At 43.0% G+C, this 24,916-nt stretch overlaps 1 gene segment (V, D, J or C); it reads left to right on the plus strand.

The window, feature by feature from the left end:
- The first annotated feature begins 4,860 nt into the window (after positions 1-4,860).
- Positions 4,861-24,916, plus strand: LOC147119711 (Ig heavy chain C region-like). The segment is given in 8 exon segments: positions 4,861-4,965; positions 5,106-5,396; positions 6,870-6,929; positions 17,623-17,943; positions 19,709-20,011; positions 20,087-20,404; positions 23,438-23,758; positions 24,188-24,916. Coding segments are annotated over 8 exon segments (2,040 nt in total).

Below are 24,916 nucleotides of genomic sequence, written 5' to 3' on the forward strand. Positions count from 1 at the left end.
CCTCAGTCTATATGTAGCACGGGGCACACCCGATCTCCGATGTTGCGGCTTCTGCCTACACAACAGATGGTTAATAACTGAGAGTAGAACTGAAGATAGGAGCGAAGAAAACGCGTCCTTATAACATTCCTCTTTCCGTTCCAAAAATGGGTTTAACCAAGCAATATCTGTGTTAAAACAGCGAACAGAGGAAACGCTTCCCAACGCTGAAAATATTGCTTCACCACCGTCATCAACACTGATCTCCAGGTGGTGATATCCGGTGGAATGGATGTTCATCAGATACCCGGCTGAGTTACTATCAGTAATAATCAGATCGGAAATAATTGTCACGTTGTGAACCCTACCCTGGGCCATTAGCACTTGCATGTTGCCAGGTTAGATTATCGAGGTTATGAATGACAACCCCCTCCAGGTGACACCGCTTTTCAGGACATGATCGTTATTCTGGTGCGAGTTGAATTATTGGACGCACGTTCCAGCAAATATCGATCAAAAACAATTGGGATCCTGACGTCTGAGGAGATCATCGGGAGATTTTCCGCTCCGGGAGCGCGTATCAAAACATTTCCAGCCAGTAACTTACCGCCCATGGTTATTAAAAAAGCGGAAAAACACGCGGGCGGGGCGCAATTTCACGGTTTGCGCTCCAGGAGCACGTGCACAGGGCAGAGGCGGAAATGCGCCCTTTCACTCTCGCAGAGAGACCAGCATCGGTAGAATAACTGCAGCGCGTAGGCCCCGTGTGTGCCTGTAGACTCGGCTACCCTGAAGGGTTCAGAGAGAACACGTCTCTACTCTAAAGGGAAATTTACACACGAGCCTTCCAATGGGAATATGGTTTGGTGCTTTTCAGGATGTAGTGCATGTTAGAATCATACAATCGTTGAAATTTACAGCACGGAAGGAGGTCATCTTGTCTGTGCCGGTCAGAAAAGAACTATCTAGCCTAATCCCACTTTCCAGCTCTTGGTCCATACACTTGAAGGTTACTGCACTTCAATTCATATTCAAGTATTTTTTTTAATGTGATGAGGCTCTCTGCCTTTACCACCCTTTCAGGCAGTGAGTTCTAGACCCCCACTACCGTCTGGGTGAAAAACGTTATCCTCAATTGCCCTCTAATCCTTCTACTATTACTTTAAATCTAATCCCCCTGGTTATTGACCTCTCTGCTAAGGGAAATCGATCCTTCCTATCCACTCTATGTATGCCCCTCATAATTGTATACACCTCAATTAGGTTTCTCCTCAGCCTCCTATGTTCCGAAGAAAACAACCCCAACCTATCCAATCTGTCCTCATATTCTCCAGTCCTGGCAACATCCTCGTAAATCTCCTCTGTACCCTCTCTACTACAATCACATCTTTCCTGTAACGTGGTGACCAGAACTGTACGAGCTACCCTAGCTTTGGCCTAACTGGTGTTTTATACAGTTCAAGCATAACCTCCCTGCTCTTGTATTCTATGCCTCAGTTAATAAAGGAAAGTATCCCGTATGCCTTCTGAACCACCTTACCTACCTGTCCTGCTACCTTAGGGGATCTGTGGACATACACTTCAATGTCCCTCTGATCCTCTACATTCTCAGTATCCTATAATTAGTTGTGTATCACCTTGTCTTGTTAGCCCCCCCCTCTAAAAAAATGTATTATCTCACACTTCTCCGGATTAATTTCCATTTGCCACTTTTCTGCCCACTTGACCAGCCTATTGATATCTTCCTGCAGTCTACAGCTTTCTTCCTCACTGCCAACCACACGGCCAATTTAAATATCATCTGTAAACGTTTTAATCATTATCCCTACATTGAAGATTAAATCATTGATATATACCACAAAAGGCATGGTACCCAGTACAGAGACCTGCGGAACTCCACTGGAAATAACCTTCCAGTCACAAAAACACCCGTCGACCATTACCATTTGCTTCCTGCTATGAGCCAATTTTGGATCCAACTTGTCACTTTCCCTTGGGTCCCATGGACTTTTACTTTTCTGACCAGAATGCCGTGTGGAACCTTGTGAAAACTCTTGCTAAAATCCATGTAATCTAAATCAAACACACTACCATCACCAACCCTCCTTGTTACCTTCTCTAAAAATTCAACCACCTTAGTCAGACATGAACTTCTCTCAACACATCCATGCTGACTTTCTTTGATTAATCCGTGATTTTTTAAATGGCGATTAACACTGCCCCTCAGAATTTTTCCAGTAATTTTCCCAACATCGCGGATATGTAGACTGACCTGTCATTACTCGGTCTATACTTTCTCTCGTTTTAAACAATGATACAACGTTAGCAGTCCTCCAGTCCTCTGGCATCACACTTGTAGGCAGAGTGGATTTGAAAATGATGATCAGTTTCCTCCCTTGCCTGCCTTACCAGCCTGGGATACATTTCATCCGGGTCTGGGGATTCAGCTACTTTCAAATATGCTAAACACCTTAATCATTCCTCTCCCACTATGTTTATCTCATCTAATATTTCACACATCCTCCTCCTTAACTACAATTCCTGCATCGCCCCTCTCTTTTTTGAAGGCAGATGCAAAGTAATGATTTAAAACCATACCCACGTCTTCTGCCTCCACGCACAGTTTACCTTTACGATCTCTAATAGGCCCTGCTTTTCCTGCTCTTGCTCTTTAAGTATTTATAAACCATTTTTGAGCTTGCATTGATGTTACTTTCCAATATTTTTTCATGCCCTCTCCTTACGTTCCTAATTTCGTTCTTAATTTCACCCCTGCACTTTCTATATTCCTCTAGGTTTCCTGCTGTATTTATCTCTCTGAATCTAACATAAGCTTCCCTTGTTGCCTCATCTTGCCTTATGTTGTTTCAGTCAGAGCCATTGAAGCTGGGTCCTTGTGTTCTGCCACAGAGATAGGCCTACGGTGTCGCAGCTCAGCACCAGTTAAAGTCTTTTACCGGGTTCGTGCTGATGGAGGGCCTTCCGTCCACCCGCCCCATTACTTGTAAGGCACTCAGTCAGATGGCCATTCCCCTTTCACCCAGCAGGGGTCCATGTTCGCATTGGTCCTGTCGCTGGTCCACAGAGGTTAAATAATGTTATTTTTAATTTTAGGCAACTAAATTCACAGATGACATCAAGCTAGGAGAATTATGGAATTCGCTAATGCAGCCAAAATAGTAAATAGACGGCTCCCCGCGTTATGCAGCTAATACGTAGAAATATCTTGAAGTTACAACACGGAATCAGACCTTTAGACCCAACCAGTCACTTTCGCCGTTTACCCTCCACACAAGCAAGTAGTTCTAATCACATTTACCCGCCTTTATCCACATCCCTTCAACCCCTTTCCTTCATCCACCTATCCAATCTAATTGTGAATGTTGACATAATTTCTGCCCCAACCACTAACCCTGGAAGTGAATTCCACAGCCTCATAACTCTCTTTGTGAAGAGGTTTCTCCTGATTGCTGTTCTAAATCTCTTACATTTAATGTTGCATCTATGTCCCCTCGTTCTTTAGCCCTCAGCCATTAGAAACAGCCTGCTTATATCTACCATGTCCCGTCGTTCATAATTTTAAATATTTCTATTTTATTGACCTATAATCTAATTACCATAATGATAATTGAGGAATTTTCGCACCTTCCTTCATATTTATATTTCATCATACCAGGCAGTATTCCAGTGAACCTGTGTTGTACAATCTTTAAATCCTCAATATCCATATTATAGCGAGGAGCTGAATTCTGCAAACAGTACTCTAACTGAAGTATTATTCGTGGCTTATATAGGCTTACCATTACCTATTGGTTTTTATATTCTATATGTCTTATGATAAAACCTGGAATACCATCAGCTTTTTTTTACAGCCTTATCAAGCTGCGGTGCTGCCTCACTCTTCTCTTCCACAGCACCGAGCCCACTTCCATTCAGAGTATAATTACTATTCCTGTTACAAAAATCCATCAGCTCATACTTGCTGATGTTGAATTCCATCTGCCACCTTTCAGCTCATTCTTCCATTGTAACAATATCACTTTTCAGCTGCCATTGGTCTTCCCAATAATTACCTTTGCCTCTTATTTTGGTAAAATGTTCAAATTTCGAAACATTCTCTTTAGGCCTGGACCCAAGTCATTGATATACGCAGCGAATGGAAGAATCCCCAGAACTGATTCCTGTGCCATGCCTCTACCCACTCCAAACCGCTCTCAATATAATGAGCTCTCTGTTGTCTCTCTTCTAATCTCTATTAATCCAGTGTGCTCTCCTCTCCCTAATTCTGTACCCATTACCCGTTACTTAATGTTCGCTATAGTAACTTGTCCAAGGCATTCTTAAAGTCCAGTTACATTACAAACTAGGTTATTAAAGATCGAGAGACCATAGCACAATCCAAACTGTAGTTCTGTTTCTATTAACGCAGCCGGTGTCAAGCTGGTTGTTCGTGGTTACCGCGGGGCGGGCGCTCGGTCTGTCACTGTAAAGGAATTAGAGTTTCAGTAGGAATAATTTGAGAGAGCGCTTTTTGCTGCGTTCACCGTGTGAAGCTGACATATAAGCGCAGAAATTATTATTAACATAGCTTTAAAGTATCGCCAAATTATTAAATTAGGAATGTATGGAAACACAATCAGCGTGGATGCAAACAAGCCAAACACAGTTCCTGTGAAGCGTGTTCTCTAGATCTCCACTGATATGTTCATGTTAATTGGTGCAGATGCCACCAGTGTGACGATGGGTATAGGGGACACAATGCAGCCTCCACAGCCCGTGAAGTATACTGACTGCTATTGGTCCCTCACTCCACCCCATGCAAATGAGCCCAGTCTCTCGAGGCATATAAGGTCGGTGCTCAGACACACACGGTTACACAGAGCATTCGGTGTTGGGGTCTGGAGTTCGCTCTGTTTAAAGTGCTCCCTGCTGGTGAAGAAACAATGAATATTATCTGGGTTTCGGTCCTTTTAGCCTGGTTACCAAGTAAGTGCTGTATAATAAAGAGAGTAAATGTTAATTGAATAAAATTGTGCAGCAGCCTCTATATTGCAGAAATTTCCCTGCCTTTAAACTCTTGCATTGTTTCAGATACGCAATGTATTAAATATATTTTCTCCATTCAGATACCTTCGGTGCAAGAGTAGACCAAACACCAAGGGCAGCAACGAAAGAGACAGGCGAATCACTGACCATCAACTGCGTCCTAGCTGATACCAGCTATAGTTTGTACAGCACATCCTGGTTCCGGAAAAATCCGGGTACAACAGACTGGGAACGCATGTCGATTGGCGGCCGATATGTTGAGTCAGTCAACAAGGGAGCAAAGTCATTTTCTCTGCGAATCAAGGACCTCACAGTTGCAGACAGTGCCACGTATTACTGCAAAGCCCAAGCACACAGCAATAGAGGAGGCGGTCCCTGCAATACACAAACTATCAGCACACTTTGCTGTAAGAAGAAGGGTACAATTTATCTGTTGCTTAACCAGGAAGAGAAGATCCTCAGTGTTTTGGAGGGATAGCACTCTTGTTTATAAAAGAAAGCCTGAGAAGAAGTATTGAGGTAAGAATCTGGTTTGCAGTAAGTGTCTCGACCTGAGGCTCTTGTACTAATGCACATGGGACCTTTTTGCACTGGTCTCTGTGACTGTGTGCATGGTTACACACAGTAATGAATCTTGGATTCCCGTAATACATAAACTGTCCTCACACCTCTTAATACAAAGTTAATACAGATTATGATCTCGGTGGCTAATAACCTCACGGTTAAATACTCATTGTCTCTGTCACATACTGGCTGACATATTAAAGCCTTTTCTCTATTAATTTCTGGGATTTTTCTATCAATGTTATGATCATTTTTATACTGGAACATTGATATTTCTCCAGGACTTTTATGAGTGGCTGGGCATTATAAGGGTACAATTTATCTGTTGCTTAACCAGGAAGAGAAGATCCTCAGTGTTTTGGAGGGATAGCACTCTTGTTTATAAAAGAAAGCCTGAGAAGAAGTATTGAGGTAAGAATCTGCTTTGCAGTAAGTGTCTCGACCTGAGGCTCTTGTACTAATGCACATGGGACCTTTTTGCACTGGTCTCTGTGACTGTGTGTATACATGGCCCACAGTAATGAATCTTGGATTCCCGTAATACATAAACTGTCCTCACACCTCTCAATACAAAGTTAATACAGATTATGATCTCGGTGGCTAATAACCTCACGGTTAAATACTCATTGTCTCTGTCACATACTGGCTGACATATTAAAGCCTTTTCTCTATTAATTTCTGTGATTTTTCTATCAATGTTATGATCATTTTTATACTGGAACATTGATATTTCTCCAGGACTTTTATGAGCGGCTGGGAATTATAAACATCTACGGGGATCCCAATATAAAGGCAATGATTTAAATCATATTTACTGCAATTTTCAATTAGTATCTTGGAATATCCGAAGGTTTTTCTGCGATGTTTGCAACAATGGAGTTCTTGTGCTGGTGTGAAATGATGTGTAGCTACACTGACACAGTGAATCGAGCCATAGCACAAACCTCTCCAACAGTTATTTGTTTTCCTATCGTGAAGGTGGCTGCATAATGTGCTTCTTACCCAAGGATGTTACTGCATAGAGCGTGAAATCAATTCCAATTCGACCCTTGGTTGAAATCTATCCGCATTCCCTGATATTAAATTAGTGGATTGTCATCTTATTTATTACTGGACTTCGCATGCACATAAAGAATAACTGGATGGATAGAAACTGACAGAAATGAAGACTTATTAATGACGCCAGTATATCGGAAACAACCTAGGAGTGGCGTTCTTTTAGTGTATTTATTACCGGACATTTGCTTCAATGACCCTTTTTGAACTGGGCTGACTGGGAGCTGACTTACTGTGTTACTATTGGTATGACGGAGCTGGCACCGTGCTGATTGTGAACTCTGGTAAGTGACCTCTCTTGCTGCTTTATTGCTAAGATTTTAATCGTAGAAGTTATAAAGAATTAATTTTGTCGTTAAAATGGCCTGAAGCACAAAACGCAATAGCCAAAGCTCGTTTGAAGACTCGGTTAGGTTCACTGTCAATTTATTTAGCATAAACTTAAAAATGGTTTTCAAAAGAGATTTTGCTCAACAATAAAAGAAACCTGTATTTAAATATATAAATTACCTGTCATGCATTATTTAAATGGTTATTTGAATAGATTGTGATAGTTTAAATAGTTGAAACGGAACCAGCCCAGTAAAGCTACTCCTTACTGAGGTGTCCCAGTACATCCCTGATATACAGTATTTCTGATTCTTAGAATTAAAACAACTCTTGGGCGAGGAAAGTTTGCAGCAACCAAGGAATGAATACAACGCGTAATTTTATAAAATGTTGCCTGACAATTTCCTTCCCCTTCGAAAATCGCCCCTTACTATATAAAACAATAACTACTAAATTAATATCAGCGCAGATCCTGCAAATATGTTGTCCCTTCGAATCTTGTCATTTGTGGCTCTGGATTAATGGCGCACACTTCAGTGACCGAGCTGTAACCCTGTGGAAGCTGTTTACATGGAAGCCAGTCCCCTAGACACCTGCATTTGAGCTCATCGACGCACTCTGCGTGTAAGATTGAGCGAGCAGCAGAGAACTTGGAAACCACAGTGTTATAAGTGGGCTTGCTTTGAGTGTCAGCTGTGGCTCAGTTGGTAGCACTCTCGCCTCTGAGTCAGGAGATTGTTAATTGAAATCCCACTTCAGAGACTTGATCACAATAAATCTAGGCTGACACTCAGTGCAGTGCTGAGGGAGCGCTGCATTGTCGGAGGTGCCATCTTTTGGATGCGACGTTAAACCGGGGCCCCATCTTCTCTCTCAGATAGATGTGAATCGATCCCATGGCACTATTTCGAGAGAAGATCAGGGGAGTTACCCCCGCTGTCCTGCCCAATATTTATCCCTCCATCAACATCACAAAAACAGATTATCTGGTCATTTTCACATGGCTGTTTGTGAGAGCTTTCTGTGTGCAAATTGGCTGCGTTTACTACTTTACATCAGTGCCTACACTCGAAAAGTACTTAATTGGATGTAAAGCGCATTGGTACGTCCGGTGTTCGTGAAAGGCGCTTTATAAATGCAATATTTCTTTTTAATATATATGCATAGCAATAAAGTAAGCGGTATCTTCGTTATTTAATGTTTCGAGGAGTATAGTGAAGTCTCTGACTCACTATTTGTACTTTTTATGTTGGTTTACGTTTGTTAGTTGAAGAAGCAATTAGTTTAATTAGAGCCTGAGTCTGGGTCTGAGAGCCTGTAAATTCAGTCAGCTTTTCCAGGAGAGGAGAATCCCGAAGTTGATGTGCAGAGTCAGGGTTTTTTGTTAACAATCCATGGTCTGGCTATCGCGTGCCTGGAGATTGGGCCGGTTAACCTTCGGTGCAGATGATCGGAGTGGGGTACACATACATGGTTAGCAATAGGACACTGAATCCGAAAAAAAATTTATACCATCAAAATCCTAAAACGTGACAAATTTAAACCCGATCTGCAGCATCGCAACAAGTAGTTCCAGGTCAGGTGAATCTGCTCCACACTCTCTCCAGAGGAGAAGATGCACTGCGAATATCCCACCAAATAGTTCCAGGTCAGGTAAAGCTGCTCCACACACTCTCCACAGGAGAAGGTACACCGTGAATATCCCACCAAATAGTTCCAGGTCTGGTGAAGCTGCTCCACACTGTTTCTGAAGAAGAAGGTACACCACGAATATTACAGGACGACAGATCAGCTGATCAGAGTGGCCCCTGACCTGAGAACATGTCTTGTGAAAAACCCCGAAACTGTGGGAGTCAGTAATATGAGAAGAACAATGTTTATTTGAAGGGTGCGTTGGGATACAGATTGGAACAGAAACATTGCTGAGGTTCAGGGTTTCCTCGCAGAGTTAGAACACATCACTGAGCGAAAGGAAATACGTTCTAAGAAGGTGAGGATATGCGCGTTGAGAAAGGCTGATTGGTTCATTTACACGGCTCCATGGGGATAGTTCCATCATGGAATTCTCTCCCCAAACAACTGGGACTCCCCAGTTTAAACAGCGCTAAAACAAGCACCTTTCCCATGTGACATTACAGGGCCAACCGCTTTACTCTATCCGCTAAATTAGCCTAGGCCTTAACTGGTTTATTTAAAATGGGTTCACACCTCTAGTAGAACAGTGAAAGGAGGAGAGTCAAGCATTAAGTTGAGTCGAGAGTCAAGTTCCCATGGATTGGAGGATAGCTAATGTAACCCCACTATTAAAAAAAAAGGGTGGTAGAGAGAAAACGGGGAATTATAGACTGGTAAGCCTGACATCAGTAGTGGGGAAATCGCTAGAGACCATTATGAAAGATGTAATAGCAGAGCACTTGGAAAACAGTGACAGGATCGGACAAAGTCAACATGGATTTACAAAAGGTAAATCATGCTTGACTAATCTACTGGAATTTTTTGAGGAAGTAACTGGTAGAATAGATAAGGGAGAACCAGTGGATGTGGTGTATTTGGACTTTCAGAAGGCTTTCGATAAGGTTCTGCATAAGAGATCAGCGTGTAAAGTTAAGATACATGGGATTGGGGGCAAGGAACCTACTTGGATAGAGAACTGGTTGGCAGACAGGAAGCAAAGAGTTGGACTTAATGTGTCTTTTACCGAGTGGCAGGCAGTGACTAGTGGGGTACCACAGGGATCATTGCTAGGACCCCAGCTATTCACAATATATATAAATGATCTAGACGAGGGAACTAGATGTAATATCTCCAAGTTTGCACAACACAAAGCTGTGTGGGCGTGTGTGCTGTGAGGAGGATGCAGAGAAACTCCAGTATGATTTGGACAGGTTGGGAGTTTGGGCAGAAGCATGGCAGATGCAGTATAATGTGGATAAATGCGAGATTATCCACTTTGGTGGCAAAAACAGGAAGACAGATGATTATCTGAAGGGCAATAGATTGGGAAAATGGGAGGTGCAACGAAACCTGGGTGTCCTTGTGCACCAGTCACTGAAGGTAAGCAAGCAGGTGTAGCAGGTGGTTAAGAAGGCAAATGGTATGTTGGCCTTCATAGGGAGAGGATTAGTGTACAGGAGCACGGATGTCTTGCTGCAGTTGTACAGGGCCTTGGTGAGACCACACCTTGAGTATTGTGTGCAGTTTTGGTCGCCTTATCTGAGGAAGGATGTTCTTGCCATGGAGGGAATGCAGCGAAGATTCACCAGACTGATATCTGGGATGGCAGGAATGACGTATGAGGAGAGATTGGGTCGATTAGGCTTATATTCGCTAGTGTTTAGAAGAATGAGAGGGGATCGCTTTGAAACTTATAAAATTCTACCAGGACTAGACAGACTAGATGCAAAAGGATGTTCCTGATGGCGGCGGAGTCCAGTACCAGGGGTCACAGTCTAAGGATAATGGTTAAGCCATTTAGGACTGAGATGAGGAGGAATTTCTTCAGCCAGAGAGTGGTGAACCTCTGGAATTCTCTAACACACAAGGCAGTTGAGGCCAATTCATTAAATATATTCGAGAAGGAATTAGATATATTTCTTAAGGCTAAAGGGATCAAGGGATATGGGGAGAAGCAGGGACCGGGTACTGAATTTGGATGATCAGCCATGATCTCATTAATTGGCGGAACAGGCTGGAGGGGCCCAAAGCCTAACCCTGCTCCTATCATCTATGTTTCTATGTTTCTATAAGCCTGGCTCCCAGAGATGGGCAACGATGATTTTAGAGTTAATTTCCTTCATTTCCTCCTATGACTGAACACAACGAGTGAAGCAATGGTATTAATGTCTCTGTCAATGATATACACATTCACACTATCATAAGGTAGTAATTTTATATAATCTTCCAACTTAGCCAACGATTGGGAATTTAGTGCCTGTATTTATAGTCGTTGTCCAGCTTCATGACGTGTTTACTTCCACCTCGACATTTCATTACTTCCTCTGTCATTGTTTTAAAGGCCTGTGTCATTGTCTTCACTCAGCCTTTTGTAAAACTTCATCAGTTGTAATTTAAGATTCATCCCCTTTTCTCTGACAGTTCCATTTTTTCAGCTGCCATTATTTTCAAGGCTCTTGGACGGACCCAGCCCAATCCTGCCTATGTTCAGTTCCTTGCATATTTGAAGTGTATTTCCTTTGTTTGTACATTTCACTGTAACACATTCAGGACTAGAAACCCCTCTAGCCCACAGTACATATTGCAAATTCCGTCTGATGCTTCAGAACAATTGCCCATCTCTTCATTTTGCTGGTTGGCAGATTGTGAGCAGCAGAGTCCTGAATACTGGAGTGTGATTTTAATAAACTAGCCCCGGCCTTGTGAACTTCCACGAAACCATTGTGTTCTGTATTGTGTGCTTCTTTCAAACGAATGGGAGACGGCACACTCCCAGCACCTGGTTTTCAGTCCATTGACATTAATAGGGCTGGGATTGTACAAATTCCAGATATGTGACCCTCATCTGTGCTAGAAATGCAGAATGGTAAACCTTGCCCTATAATTAATTTCTTCATCACCTGTAACATCCTTAAGCAGATTCCATCTTTTCCCGTTGATCTAGCTTTGACCAAAGTTTCACCATTTATTTTCACTGTAACGCTCCCGACAGCTTCAGAATTTGTATTTTGTACAATGTATTTAGACTCGTAATGTTGTTCCTTGGCCTCACAATTGAGAGAAATCTCGAATATAACAATAATTATTCTGCAACGTTCAAGTTACAAACCAGTTCCTGAAGTCAGCAAGAACACTTGCATTTATACCGCGCGTATTTAACTTAACCTGTGGCGGGGGGTTCAGGGCTAAAGAAGGTTACAGAAGGAGAGAGGTAAAGACAAGGACACCAATTTTAAATTTAAGGCATTCGAACGCAATAAGGATCAGTGCAGACGGGACTGGTGGTCCATTGGAACTGGTGTAGATTGGATAGGGGTAGCAGTGATTTGGATAAACCGATGTTTCTGCATGGCGGGAGATGTAAAGATGGCAGGTAGAGCATTGCAGGAACCAAAGGAGAGGAAGGCATGTCTGACGGTTCCAGTTGCAGGGGATTTGAAATAGAATTGCAGGCGGGTGATGTTACGGAGGCTGATGTAGACAATCATTGCGATGGAAATATATGGGGTGAAACGATATGAGGCTCCATTATGAAGTGCATGCAGAGGCTGCAAAGAGTTTGCTTGTGCCTGAGACCGTGGCCAGGGACATGGGTAGAATTAGTGGTCCAGGAACAGAGTTTGTGACAGGGATAAATATTAATGGTAAAGCTAGCATATACGATATGCTTTGGTAGCCTGTCACATATATAGTGAGAAGAAACAATCACTGATTACCTAAATAAATATATTTGTATTTGGAGCCTTGCCTTCAAATTCTCCTTGGTGTATTCACTGAGCCCTTCGGATGTGGCATTAGATTAATAATTTGTAGCTTTCTAATGCTTTGCTCATTTGCCAGAATAGTTCTCCATGCAATTTCTTATTTGTGCTGATCAGCAATTCATAAAGTGCTTTGTTTATCACAGTCACTTCTCTCCCTATTGGTTTATTCTTAACGCTCCTGCTACAATATGCACAACTTGCATCATTGTCATGTCATTCTATGTGAGTTAAAGCACTTCTTCAATAGGACCACTACCTGCAAGCTTGCGATGGCCGAATGTTACATGTGAGGACTCCAAAAATCTAACCTTTAGTATTGCACAAAGAGATTCCTGAAATTTTGAGGAGGTTATTGGGAAGTTGTGGAAGGTTATGGAGCATATTATTGTGAAGTCCCTTGGATAAGTAGAAAAACTAAGAGGAGAGTTAAAAAGTGCCATGTGAGAAATCTAAAGCAAGGATTATATTAAAGATGAAGAATGGAATCTTCTTCAGGAAGATGAATGAATGAAGGAGATGCTAACCAACGACTTTGTCTCGGCTTTTACAAAAAATGCGTTAGTGGGATTTGAAAGGTGCAAGGGGAGGATGCGGAGCAGCTTAATATGATAACTATAGATAAGGAAGGGGTGCTGAAAAAAATGATGAAAGTCAAAAGATGGCCTGTATCCTAGAATGTTGAGAACAGACATGTAGCAAAAAGTAGATGCTCTGACCACAAACTTCCAAACATCCGAGGATATCAAACTTGTGCCAGAGGAGTACTATAATATCTTTGTTCAAGAAGGGAGAGAAGTATAACTGTGGGGTAGTCAGCCAATCGCCGGTAGTGGGTCATTTTCTATAGTCAGAAATTAACATTCACTAAAAGAGACGTCGTTTAATTAAAGACACTGATCACGGGTCTGTAAAAGGCAAGTTCTCCCTGACAGATACATAGAGTTCTTCGAAGAACTCTGTACATTTCCAGTTCAGTTCTGGGCACCACACCTCAGGGAGGATATATTAGCCTTGGAGGGGGTGCAGTGCAGATTCACCAGAATTATACCAGGGCTAAAAATGTTAAATTATGTGGATAGGTCGCAGAGACTAGGCTTCTATTCCCTTGAATATAAAAGATTAAAGGGTGATTTAACTGAGATCATTAAGATGATTAAAGGATTTGATAGTGCGGATAGAGAGAAAATATTTCCTGGGAGAGTCAAGAACCAGGGGACACAAACTTAAAATTAGAGATAGACCATTCAGGGATGAATCCGGAAGCACTTCTTCACAAATTTGCAGAGGAAATCTGGAATTCTTTCCTCCAGAAGGCTGTTGAGCTTATGTCAATTGAAAAGTGCAAAAATAACATCGATAGATTTTTGTCATGTATGGGTATTAAGGTTTACGGAACTTAGGCGCGTAGATGGAGTTAAGATACACTTTGGCCTTGATTACACTGAATGGCAGAACAGGCTCGCGGGGCTGAATATCCTATTCATGTTCCTACAGAATAATGGAGCGTGTAAATAAAGCAAATGCAGTAGATGTTGTGTATATTGATTTTCAAAAAGCGGTTGATACAATGCCACATAACGGATTCGTTGATAAAGTACAGGTGCTTATTATTGAAGAGAGTTTAGAACCTTCGGTAAGAGCTTCACTAAAGGACATAAAGCAGAGGGCAGTGGTTAATAAAGTAAAATCGGAATGCAGAATGTAAGCTCGAGTGTTCCTAAAGGGTCCGTATTCGAACTATACGTAATAGGATTCGAGTATAGGAGGCTCAATGTCATAATTTGTAAAGGAATTCAGCAGTTCCCAGACAGTTTAGTAGATTGGGCAGGTAGATGTCAGATGACATGCAATGTGCAAAATATAAAGTGATATATTTTGAGAGGAAGAATTAGGTAAAATGTTCATTAAATTGTAACGCTTTAAAAGGTGAAGACGAATAGAGAGACACGGGTGTTCAGACAGACAGATCTTTAAAAGTGGAAGGCTGTTAAATCAACGTACGGGATTCTCGACTTTCTCATCAGAGGTAGTGAATGTTAACGAGAAAGGAAAGATAAGCATACATTTAAAAATCTTTGTGTAGGCCCAAGTTAAAGATTGTGTCCCGTTTTGGTGCCTTACTTTAGGAAGGCTGTCACGGCAATGGACAGGGTGCAGAAGGGATTCACCGAGATAATAACTAAGATGAGAAGTTTTAGTTATGAGAACAACATAACAACAGCAGCAACTTGTATTTATATAATGTATTTATTGCAGTAAAACGTCCCAAGACGCTTCTCAGGAGGCTTGCTGAAGAAAATTTGACAGCGAGACACAAAAGGGGATGTTAGGACAGGTGACAAAAAGCTTGGAAATGAGGTCTGTTTTCAGGAGCATCTTAAATGAGGATAGAGAGAAGAGCGGTGTAGAGGTTTATTGAGAGAAATCCAGGGCTTAGGATCTAGGCATGGCCACCAGTGGTGAAGAAATGGAAATCAGAAATGCGCAAGAGGCCACAGTTGCAGGAGTGCAGATATCTCGGAGGGTTTTAGGACTGGAAGATCTGACAGAGATAACACAAGGATAAGATGTAAATGCAGGTCAGCGAGTACTTGATGTGACTTAAGTTACAGACAGCAAAGATTTGGATCAGCTCTAGTTTACGAAGGGTGACTGTTGGGAGACCAGCCAGGAGAGCGTTGGAATATTAAAGTCTAGAAGTGACAAAGGCATGGATGAGTTTCCAGCAGCCGATAGGCTGAAGCAGGGGCAGAATCGAGCAATGTAACGGAGGAAGAAATAGGAGCACTGACGACGGCGAGGATGTGGAGTCGAAAGCTCAGCTCAGATTGAAGTTTGACGTGGAGGTTGCAAACAGTCTGGTTGGGCCTGAGACAGTGGACATGGAGGAGAATGGAGTCGGTGGTTAAGGCATAAAGTGAAACTTGTGCTCTTTTCATGAGAACAAACTGTAAGAGGCAGTAAAATTATGAAGCCTTTTGATCAGCTAAATGGAAATAATCTACTTGCATTGGTCGGTAACTAAAGGGTATAATTTCAAAATCATCAGCCAAAGAACGAAGAGAAAGATAATGAGAGTTATTTTATTTTGGAGAGGGTTGCTAGGACACGGGACGTCCTACCAGAAACAGCAGTGGTAGCAGAATCAGCACATTCATTTAAAAAGGAGGTAGACAAATATATTAAGCTCGAAGTATGGGGAAAGGAAAGGGAAATAGGACTTAAGGATAACATTTCTGCTGCGGGAACTGCGCAATTCCAGCCCTGATTCTCCATTCACCATAGTGCATAGATATAAAATACAGGCCGGGAATGGGCAATTGCTCCATGTGCGCTCCCGACGTTCGCCACCAGGGGCGCAGCGGAGTTTCTACTCCAAAGTGGATTGCTCTTGGTCTTGCATAGAGCCGGCAGTGGCGCCCTGGGCTGAATGAATCCTTCAGTGATGTAAATGCTAGGATTCTATCGGTCCCTCAGCTAACATTACCAAAACCTCACTGCTGTCTCTGATCTCCGAGTAACGAAATCAAACTGCTCCATAAGCATGAAAATTAAAGTAGGTTATTGGTAACAATAATCGATATACATATAATATCTGACCGTCAGAGCACGCCACATCGAAAGTGCGGATGTTTTCGGCAAGGTGCATTGATCATCTTTCACTCCGAAATTAACAAGTGATCAGAACATTATTTGAATGTTCATTCATTACCAGAACATTTTTATCCCAACACACCCACTGTAATATCGCCACATTACCTCCCAGCTTCAATACACCACAGCCACACTGCAATAGTAAACTGTAGTGTGTTAAATAGAGAGTCACTGGGAACGTGGCAACGCCAATTAGCAACATCCCTTGTCAGATTGTGGCCTTGGACTTTGTCCTTTTCCGTAATAAAACAATGCAACTAGTAAAACAATAATATATTGTTGAAGGTGAATGGATTTGTAACATTTCAGATGCGGTTAATTTCAATAATAATCTCTTATATATCACCCTGTGTGTTAAGTATTGCCGAGACTGTGCCTGCGAGCCAATCGCATTGGCCCAGAAATTCGGGTCGGGGGCTTCCCGCGTGTGCAAGCCCCCGACCTGCACTTACCTTGCTCGCCGGCCGTTGATCTGTCGGGCCCCGTGGAATTGCGATCCTGGGCCTCCTCCAACTGCCAGCACGCAGTGCTTGCGTATCCCAGAGGCGCAGTTAGTTCAATGCATCCCCTGGGATCACTTGGACCATGGAGAGCCAATGGTAGCTGGGAATGCTTAATTCATAAGTTTGACAGGAAGACCTGTCCAACCTATAAATACTACAAGCTCCAAAAATCACTAAATCTTCAAATAAATTCAAAAGAAACTATCACATTTGTGAAAATAAACTATAAGTTGCATGAAATAACTATTTTAAACAATAATTTAAATTTTTGAAAAGATTAATTACATTTTCTAACGGGGCTAAAAATAAACTTACCTTTCTTTAAATATTTAAAAATAATAAACCTGTGGAAAAAATGTTTTAATTTTAATTAATTCACCACTTACCTTCTAAAAAGCAGGCCTTGCGACTGCTTTTTTCATGTCTAACTTCTGGAGACTTACACTCCCGGGAAAACCTGCAAAAAAAGTAAGTTCGATGCGCACGTGCAGCCTCTCCTGCGCTTGCGTTCGTCCTCTGAACCCCTGCTTTCAGGGGAACGGACGTGCGATTTCCCACGCATGCGCAGTGCATACAGGAAACCGGCATTTCCATTGGGCTTACGGGTGAGTACCCCGTGCCTACTCACCCGTGGAGACCCGAATTTCTGTGCCATTATCTTACTCAATAGCTGGACACTATTTTTCAAAGTACTTCAGGTGGTGTCAAATTTCACAGCGATGTTAAGGGAAATAAAAGAAACGACAAATAGCAACTGACAATAAGTTCAATACATAAACGAAGAAAGACATGAATTTCAATCGCGCCTTTTCGACCTCAGGACATCCCAAAACACCTTACAGGAAATGGCGAACTTTTTGAAATGCAGTCACTGCTGTAACGTAGGAAACACGGCAGTCAATTTGCGCACAACAAGCTCCCACAAACAGCAATGTGATAATGACCAGATCATCCGCTTTATACGTTGGTTGAGGGATACATATTGGCCAGCACATGGTAGAAATGGTCTGATCGTCATTATGGAGAGAGTAAGACCTTTTTTGTAATTTTAGCACCTCAACGTACTCCACCAATCATCAGTCTCATCTACTCTGCAACTGACGAACTGAGAGAAAAGGGTTTTGTGCAACTGGTTTGCCTCATCAACGAATACCAGCCAGAAAGCATTGGAGTGAGCTGGGAGAAGAACGGAAATGCCATACGGTCTGGCTTTACTACATCAACCCCAGTTAAAAATTCGAAAGGAGATTTTAGCTCCACGAGCCTTCTTCAAGTCCCCCTGCAGGAATGGGCCAGCGGTTCCGTGTACAGCTGCCAAGTGTCCCACTCTCCAACCAGCAGTAACCAGCGGAAAGAAATTAGATCAACATCAGGTGAGCAAATGTAACCAATTCACAAGCTTGCACAGATGAAACATTCTCACTTTCTTTATCAGTATTGGATTAATTGGGATGTTATAGTGATAATTTACCGATGAGGAATAAATTTCCCTGAACTGGTCCTGAGTGAGTTCATTGCCAGTTTCAGGGGCAGTGAAATGCTACTGTAAAGATATTTGGATTTGTTTCAGAGGCAATGGCCGAGGTAACTGAAGGCGATCGCTCAAAGAGCTGGCACAGGCAGGATGGGCCGAATGGCCCCCTTCAGTCCTGTCTCATTCTATCATTCTAAGTTTCTTCGGCATGGCTGTGGTACCTGACGGCTCTCGCTGCCTGGTGGTTGTTGCAAAAAGCAGTTCTAAGAAGCCTTGAAACATACACGAATATTGTGCTGCGGTCACCGAACACATCTAGCATAATCTTTTATGATATTATAAGCAATTTATAACGGATTGTGATACACCCTATTGAATTCATTTACCAAATCAATCCGGGCGAAACAGAACAGAAAGACAGAGCGTTGGGCATATTTTACACAATGAGGATCAAATTTTAACAGTGCGGCTCCATTACTCGTTACACTTGTGAGAAATTATTGTAGTTGCTGCTAGATATCAGCACAAAAATGAAACGGGTGAGAGAGGGATGGAGCAAAAAAGGACAGAGAGAGAGAGTGAGAGAGTAAGAGAGAGAGAGACAGAGAGAGAGAGAAAGAGCGAGATTCAGAAAGTGAGACAGAGACAGAGAGAGAGAGAGAGAGAGAGAAAGAGAGAGAGAGAGTTAGACAGCGAGATAAATCTGTCACTAGATTAAACCGACAGATACGATCACAAAACCAGGCAACCATAAACTGTTCTTTCTTTTAAAGATATTCTTTAAAAATGCATGGGTAAGGGCCAGGGGCATATGACTAAATGGAGAGCACTTTCAGGGAGCTCCCAAACACGATGGACCGAATGTCTTCTACCCTGTAGAATTCATTCATTCTCTCTGTCTTCCTCTCTATATCTATCTTTGTCTCTCTGTCAGTCTCTGTCTCTCTGTCCCCCTCTATCACACTTTCTATCTCTCAATGTCTGCCTCGGACTCACTTTCTCTGTCTCTCTCCCCTCCCTGATGTCCCTGTCTCTCCCCTCCCCTCCCCAACACCCTGCTCTCCCTATATATGTCTCTCTCTCGCTCTCTCTGCCTCTCACTCTGTCTCTGCCTGACTCTCTGACTGCCTGTCTATCTCACTCTCTGTATATATCCATCTCTGTCTGTCCCTCTTTCTCTGCATCTCTCCCTGTAACTGTCTGTCTCTCTGTCTCTCTGTTTTTCCTATGTATCTCTCTCTCTGTCTCTATTTCTCTGTCCGCCCGTCTCTCTCACTCTCTTTATATATTTGTCTCTGTCTGTCCCTCTCTCTCTGCCTCTGTCTGTCTGCTTGTCTGTCTCTCTGTCTGTCTCTCTATCTCTCTGTTTCTCCCTATGTCTCTGTCTCTTTATGTCTCTGTTTTTCTCTGTCTCTGTATCTCTCTCCTCTTTATATCTCTCTGTCGCTCTCTCAGTTTAGTTGAGTTGTACAAAGTTATGATGCGACTCCACACAAGTGGAAAAAACAAAATAATGTTTTAAATTCAATAATAATCAGTGAGAGACATGATCCCATCTTGCCATGCTATCGATTATCATTGAAATTAAAATCCTTGTTAATGGTCCGAAATCGTTAACACTAAAACATTGCCCCGGTTCTGAACCTCTGGTTTCTCACTGACAGAGCTCGCAGTATTCCTCAGAGATCCTTCCGTGCAAGACATTTGGATCAATAAAACAGCCACACTGGTGTGTGAAGTGGTCTCTACAGTTCCCACGGAGGTTGCAATCTCTTGGACAGTGGATGGAAAGATAAGGACTGAAGGAGTTCTGACCGAACCAGCTACAAAGTATGGAGACCAGTACTTGACCATCGGCCGCTTGACCAGCAGCGTAGAAGAATGGGAGAGCGGGGTTGAATACTCGTGTTCAGCACAGGAGGGCCAATCATCGACTGCGGTATCAAAACGAACAGGAAAGGCAAAAGGTGGGTAAAAATCTACAGCCTTGTTTTCGCGTGGCAGTGGATGGGAGACTAACACTGGGTGAACTTCTGTTACAGTCGAGCCAGTAGAGCCAAAGCTCCGCCTCCTGCCTCCATCGCCAGAGGAGATTCAAACTACGAGCGCCGCTACTCTCACCTGTTTGATAAGAGGATTCTACCCGGACAAAATATCCATTTCCTGGGAGAAGGGCGGAGCTGCTTTGAGCCAGAACGTCACCACTTTTCACAGTGCTCTTGAACAGGACCAGACCTTCAGCACAAGGAGCCTCCTCACTTTACCTTCAGCGGAATGGATGAGTGGATCAACATACACCTGTGCCGCCTCACATCCACCTTCGCAATCCAACGTGAAGGGGACCATCAGCAGCCCGAAAGGTAGGGACAGTTCCTCAAAATATATTCACACAATCAGCACTTTGTACTTAGATCTAAGGCCAACATTGAACAACACAAGCCCTAGTGAACAGATCACTCTAGGGTACAGGTATAACAAACCATATGGACATCAATTAATGCGCTCTTAACTCACAGGCGGCAAGTAGACAATAAAATGATCAGCGAGCAATATGTGCGCCGCCACAAGCTATGTGAGGACCAATGGTCAGAAGGGTACGGGATCAGAATTTGCTAGCTTCACTGCACGGTGCCCTGGTGATCGTGGGCTGTCTTTAAACAGCAATATGCAGTGGCTAAAAACACACCGTGCCCCACACTATGTGGGGATTAGACTTTGAATGGTGTTTGCTTCACTCTGCACTTCCTGACTTAGGTCTGTCACAACACTGAGTGGTTGCAGGCAGTGAATTAAAAGACAAAATCAGCCAGTTATCAGGGGGCGCAACCAATTGATTTGAGTAACTTTGTACGTTTCAAGCATTCAAATCTTCTGCACCGCCAGCGTTCGATGGCACAGGCGGAGACAAATAATGTCTTCGTGTTCTGAACCCAATTATGTGACCTTCAGTTTTGCTGATTACAAACTCGGCTCCTGTGCTCACCTTTTCATCTCTAACTGTTTTTACTCAATCAAATCAAAATGTTTGCACAATAATGGGCCCAGCATCCCCGTGCAAGGACGGGGAAGCATTCAAACTTCCCTAGATCTTAGGTTGGATTCCCGTTTTCTGCTGAGTTCGTTGATTTCACCTGGTGGCTTTCGGGGCCTTATAATCGGTCTCAGTGTCCCTAAATTGACGAAGTAGCAAAGCGCCGGGTTCCGCTCCTGATCTATGGTAACTGTGCCTGGGATCATTCTGGTGACGGCACGGTAGAACTTGTATGCGATGCCCTCGCGATACAACAGCCTGCTGATACTCACTGTGTACGCGGACACCCGCAGCATATTCCATTGGCTGAGGTACCGGAGGGTGACCAACAGATCTCAAACAGCAGTGAGGAAAGCAGACGATACAATAGGGCAAATAGTGCTGTTAGGCGTAGTCATAAACTCTTAATACTCGAGCTCCTCCGACTGCTAAGCACCTGTTCAGTGTAAAGACGAGCCATGTACACTAAGAAGCCCCTGTGTTCCGCCGCCGGTCTTTGCTGAGAGAACTGATCTCAACTGGTGCCTTTTTGGAAGTTGCAGTGGCCTAGGCACATCCGGGTCACTGAGGAGACACCCGTTCTTTTCTCTTCCTCCGACCTGAGGAGGCCTGGTGGAAGTCAGCATGCTTGTACCTCTGTTGAGGGCAGGACTGGACGGGGCACTGATGATTTCACTGTGGAATAGGCTGTTGATACTCAGTCTTTCTGCGGATCCACTAAGAATGGCCACTTGAGAGAGATACTCAAGGCGACCTTCCTCAGTGGAGCCTGTACCGGAGTAACAACAACAGCAGGCATTTAATTAGCACCTTTAAGGTCCTTGTGCCGCTTCACAGAGTTGTAAGTAAACCGACAGGAAATGAATGTAAAGTTGCCCATGCTCTTTATTTTAGAAGACTGGGGTGAAGATTTCAGTGTTGAAATCAGCCCATTTCCTACACGTGAAATGTCTGCTGTTGATTGCTTCAAAGTAGCTCCGTGTTGAAACTCGGTTTACTGTTTAAACTTGTGGAGATGATTCATTTTATTACAATCAGCCATCTGACATTTTCAAATCTGCTCATCCTCCTAACATTTTGTTTTACTGCCAAAGGAGAGTAATCTTTGGTAATGAAGAATGCCAAACCCTTCAAAAAGGAGTGATCTTGTAACATACACTGTGAAGTATGTCCCACTGTTTTCTAAAGGTATGCTAACTGAACGCGAATCAATCAGGGATCCCAGTAGAAAAGAACATGTGAGAGTTTGGGAGGGGAGACAATGGAAGTGATTATAATCAGTCCAGCAACAGCTTCTACTACACTCTCCTCCGGAGCATTAGTATCATTGAAACCAATGTTATTGTAAGATTACAAAACAAAGTTACAATGTTGGACTTGTGCAATGGACACGTCATTTTGGGGGTGCTGTGAATTTCAGAGTTGACGTCCTATGGAATATAATGAAGGCAGCTTCTATCACTTTCAAGTAATACATTAAGCTTTTAGTCAGAACAAAGGGGGACAATGTTCATTCTTTTAGATGTTTTTGTCATGCATAAAGAAAGGAAGGATTTCTACTTCGAGAGGGCAATTTTACTTTAAAACTGAACGCATGTTTTCCAATTTCTGGTATTAATTCCCTTTCAGTTGTCAAGGTACGGATACTAGAGAAGATCTTCCCTCTGTGACTAATGTCAATATTGAGTCCTTCCGGTCAGATATCTCATGGTAAAATTATAGACTGTCTCACTTTACACTCTTCAAAAAATGGTGTCTTCAACCTCAGCTTTCGCAACAGCGCTCCTTCCTAGTCCTGAGTGGTAGCTCCTATGTTGTTTCTAAACACATTCCACTCTCTAAGTGAGAAGCGAAATCGGTGTCAAATGATGCAGAACAGCTGCAAATTGGTGCTGATGCTGAGGGCATATTTCCCATTGGACGAGCTCATTTCAGACGCAACTTTTAGGACTGGAATAGAGAGAACTTTTAGTCACTTTTGTCGAGCTGTATTGTAACGCGTCACATACAGAGCACAGGGCAGCGTTTGGCCTCCAGCATCAGTCTGTGTGATGGGTGAAGGTTTGAATCACGGGAGCGGGGACAATTAGCCCCCATTAAATCCCAGGCAGGACAAAACTCGAGCTGTGGCATAAATGATCGGCAATATTATTGAAGACATCACCAAAGAAGCCAGAGGGACGAAAGCAATGAGTGCAGAAGGGTGCTGTGCCATCTTATTAGCTAAGCAGCAATAACCTGAGAAAACTCATAGCTCACTACAGTAAGTGGAATTATTTAACATCTCTGTGAGTGTGTTGCATTTGTTGTTACCCGTGGTTTCAACCTGACAGTTTGAAATAACCACTCCCTCTTTTTCCAGATGATTGTCATGAGGCAGACATTTCTGTCAACATACTGAACCCTCCCTTTGAAGAGATTTGGACCCAACGGACAGCGACCATTGTTTGTGAAGTTGTTTACAGTGATTTAGAGAACGTCAGCGTGTCTTGGCAAGTGGATGGGAGTCGGAGAACGGAAGGAGTCGAGACTCGGACTCCTGAGTGGAGTGGAAGTAAAACCGCCATCGTTAGCAAACTGAAAGTCACCAGGGCAGAGTGGGACAGTGGGGTTGAATATCTCTGCTTCGTAGAAGACAGTGAATTGCCAACACCATTGAAAATTTCCACCAGAAAAGTAAAGGGTAAGCACAGAAAATACTCGTTCCGAGACTGATCCGATGGTCAATGGTCGGAAAAAATCATCCGGTGTCTACATTAAATGTTCATATAGTCAGTGAAATATAGCCTGGGATCACTTGCCATTCACCACACGGGTAAAGATTAGCATGAAAAATATAAACGGTTTGAAACTGTTGCGTCCCAACAGTGTCGGTGATTCTTAAATATGTGATTGTCTCCAACTCGTTACAAACTAACATCAGCCCACAATAAAAAGCACCTAAAGAAGGAACATGAAAGACATCCCTGACCGCACAGAGAAATATGTAAACTCTCACAGATTGGAAACAATTTCAAAGGCCCAAGTGTGCAACATTATTAATAGAGGGGGATGTGAAATGAATATCGTACAAGAGACAGGCTCAGTTTAACAAATATTCCTCTCTTTGCAGTTGGTGAAATGTATCCTCCTAAAGTCTACGTCCTGCCTCCATCGGCGGACGAGATTGACACCGAGAAGACGGCTACCCTGGTGTGTCTAGTCACCGGATTTTACCCCGCCGAGATTTACATCGCTTGGATGGCCAATGACACCCTTTTGGATTCAGCTTACCCGGGCCAACCAGACACCGAGAAGACAAGCGGTTCCAGCTCCATTGGCAGCAGACTGAGACTGACCGCGGCGGAGTGGAATAGCGGCACCACTTACTCTTGTTTAGTGGGACACCCGTCCCTCAAAATGAATTTAATCAGAAGTATAAATAAATCTCACGGTAAACCTACTTTAGTGAATGTTTCACTTGTCCTAACCGACAGTTTTAAATCGTGTGCATAACCCCCCCTGGTTGAGTAGCTGTTTCCTATAGAAGTGTTACCGCTGTTCTGTTCATCACTGTTTGAGCATCTGAGTCAGCGAATCTCCCATTCATCCAACCTCACTGTCACCCTCCAGATCAGAGAGCGATTGTTAAGATTGTTCACTAATATATTAAACTAATATCAGTCAACGGGGGATAAATATGGTTAGAATCTGAAAAACACGAATAATCTTAGTACCGTTTATACAAGTTGCAACATTTTTGTAGATCCCTTGAAAGGTTCAGTGACGTTATTGGATAAATAGGAAATGGCGCTTTAGTCTGTATGTGGCTCCGCTAATTGCAATAAATGCAGAATGAAAA

Source organism: Somniosus microcephalus, chromosome 4 (genome assembly GCF_052327205.1).
Source record: "Somniosus microcephalus isolate GS21.2 chromosome 4, FLI_Smic_1.0, whole genome shotgun sequence".
Classification (NCBI taxonomy): Eukaryota; Metazoa; Chordata; class Chondrichthyes; order Squaliformes; family Somniosidae; genus Somniosus; species Somniosus microcephalus.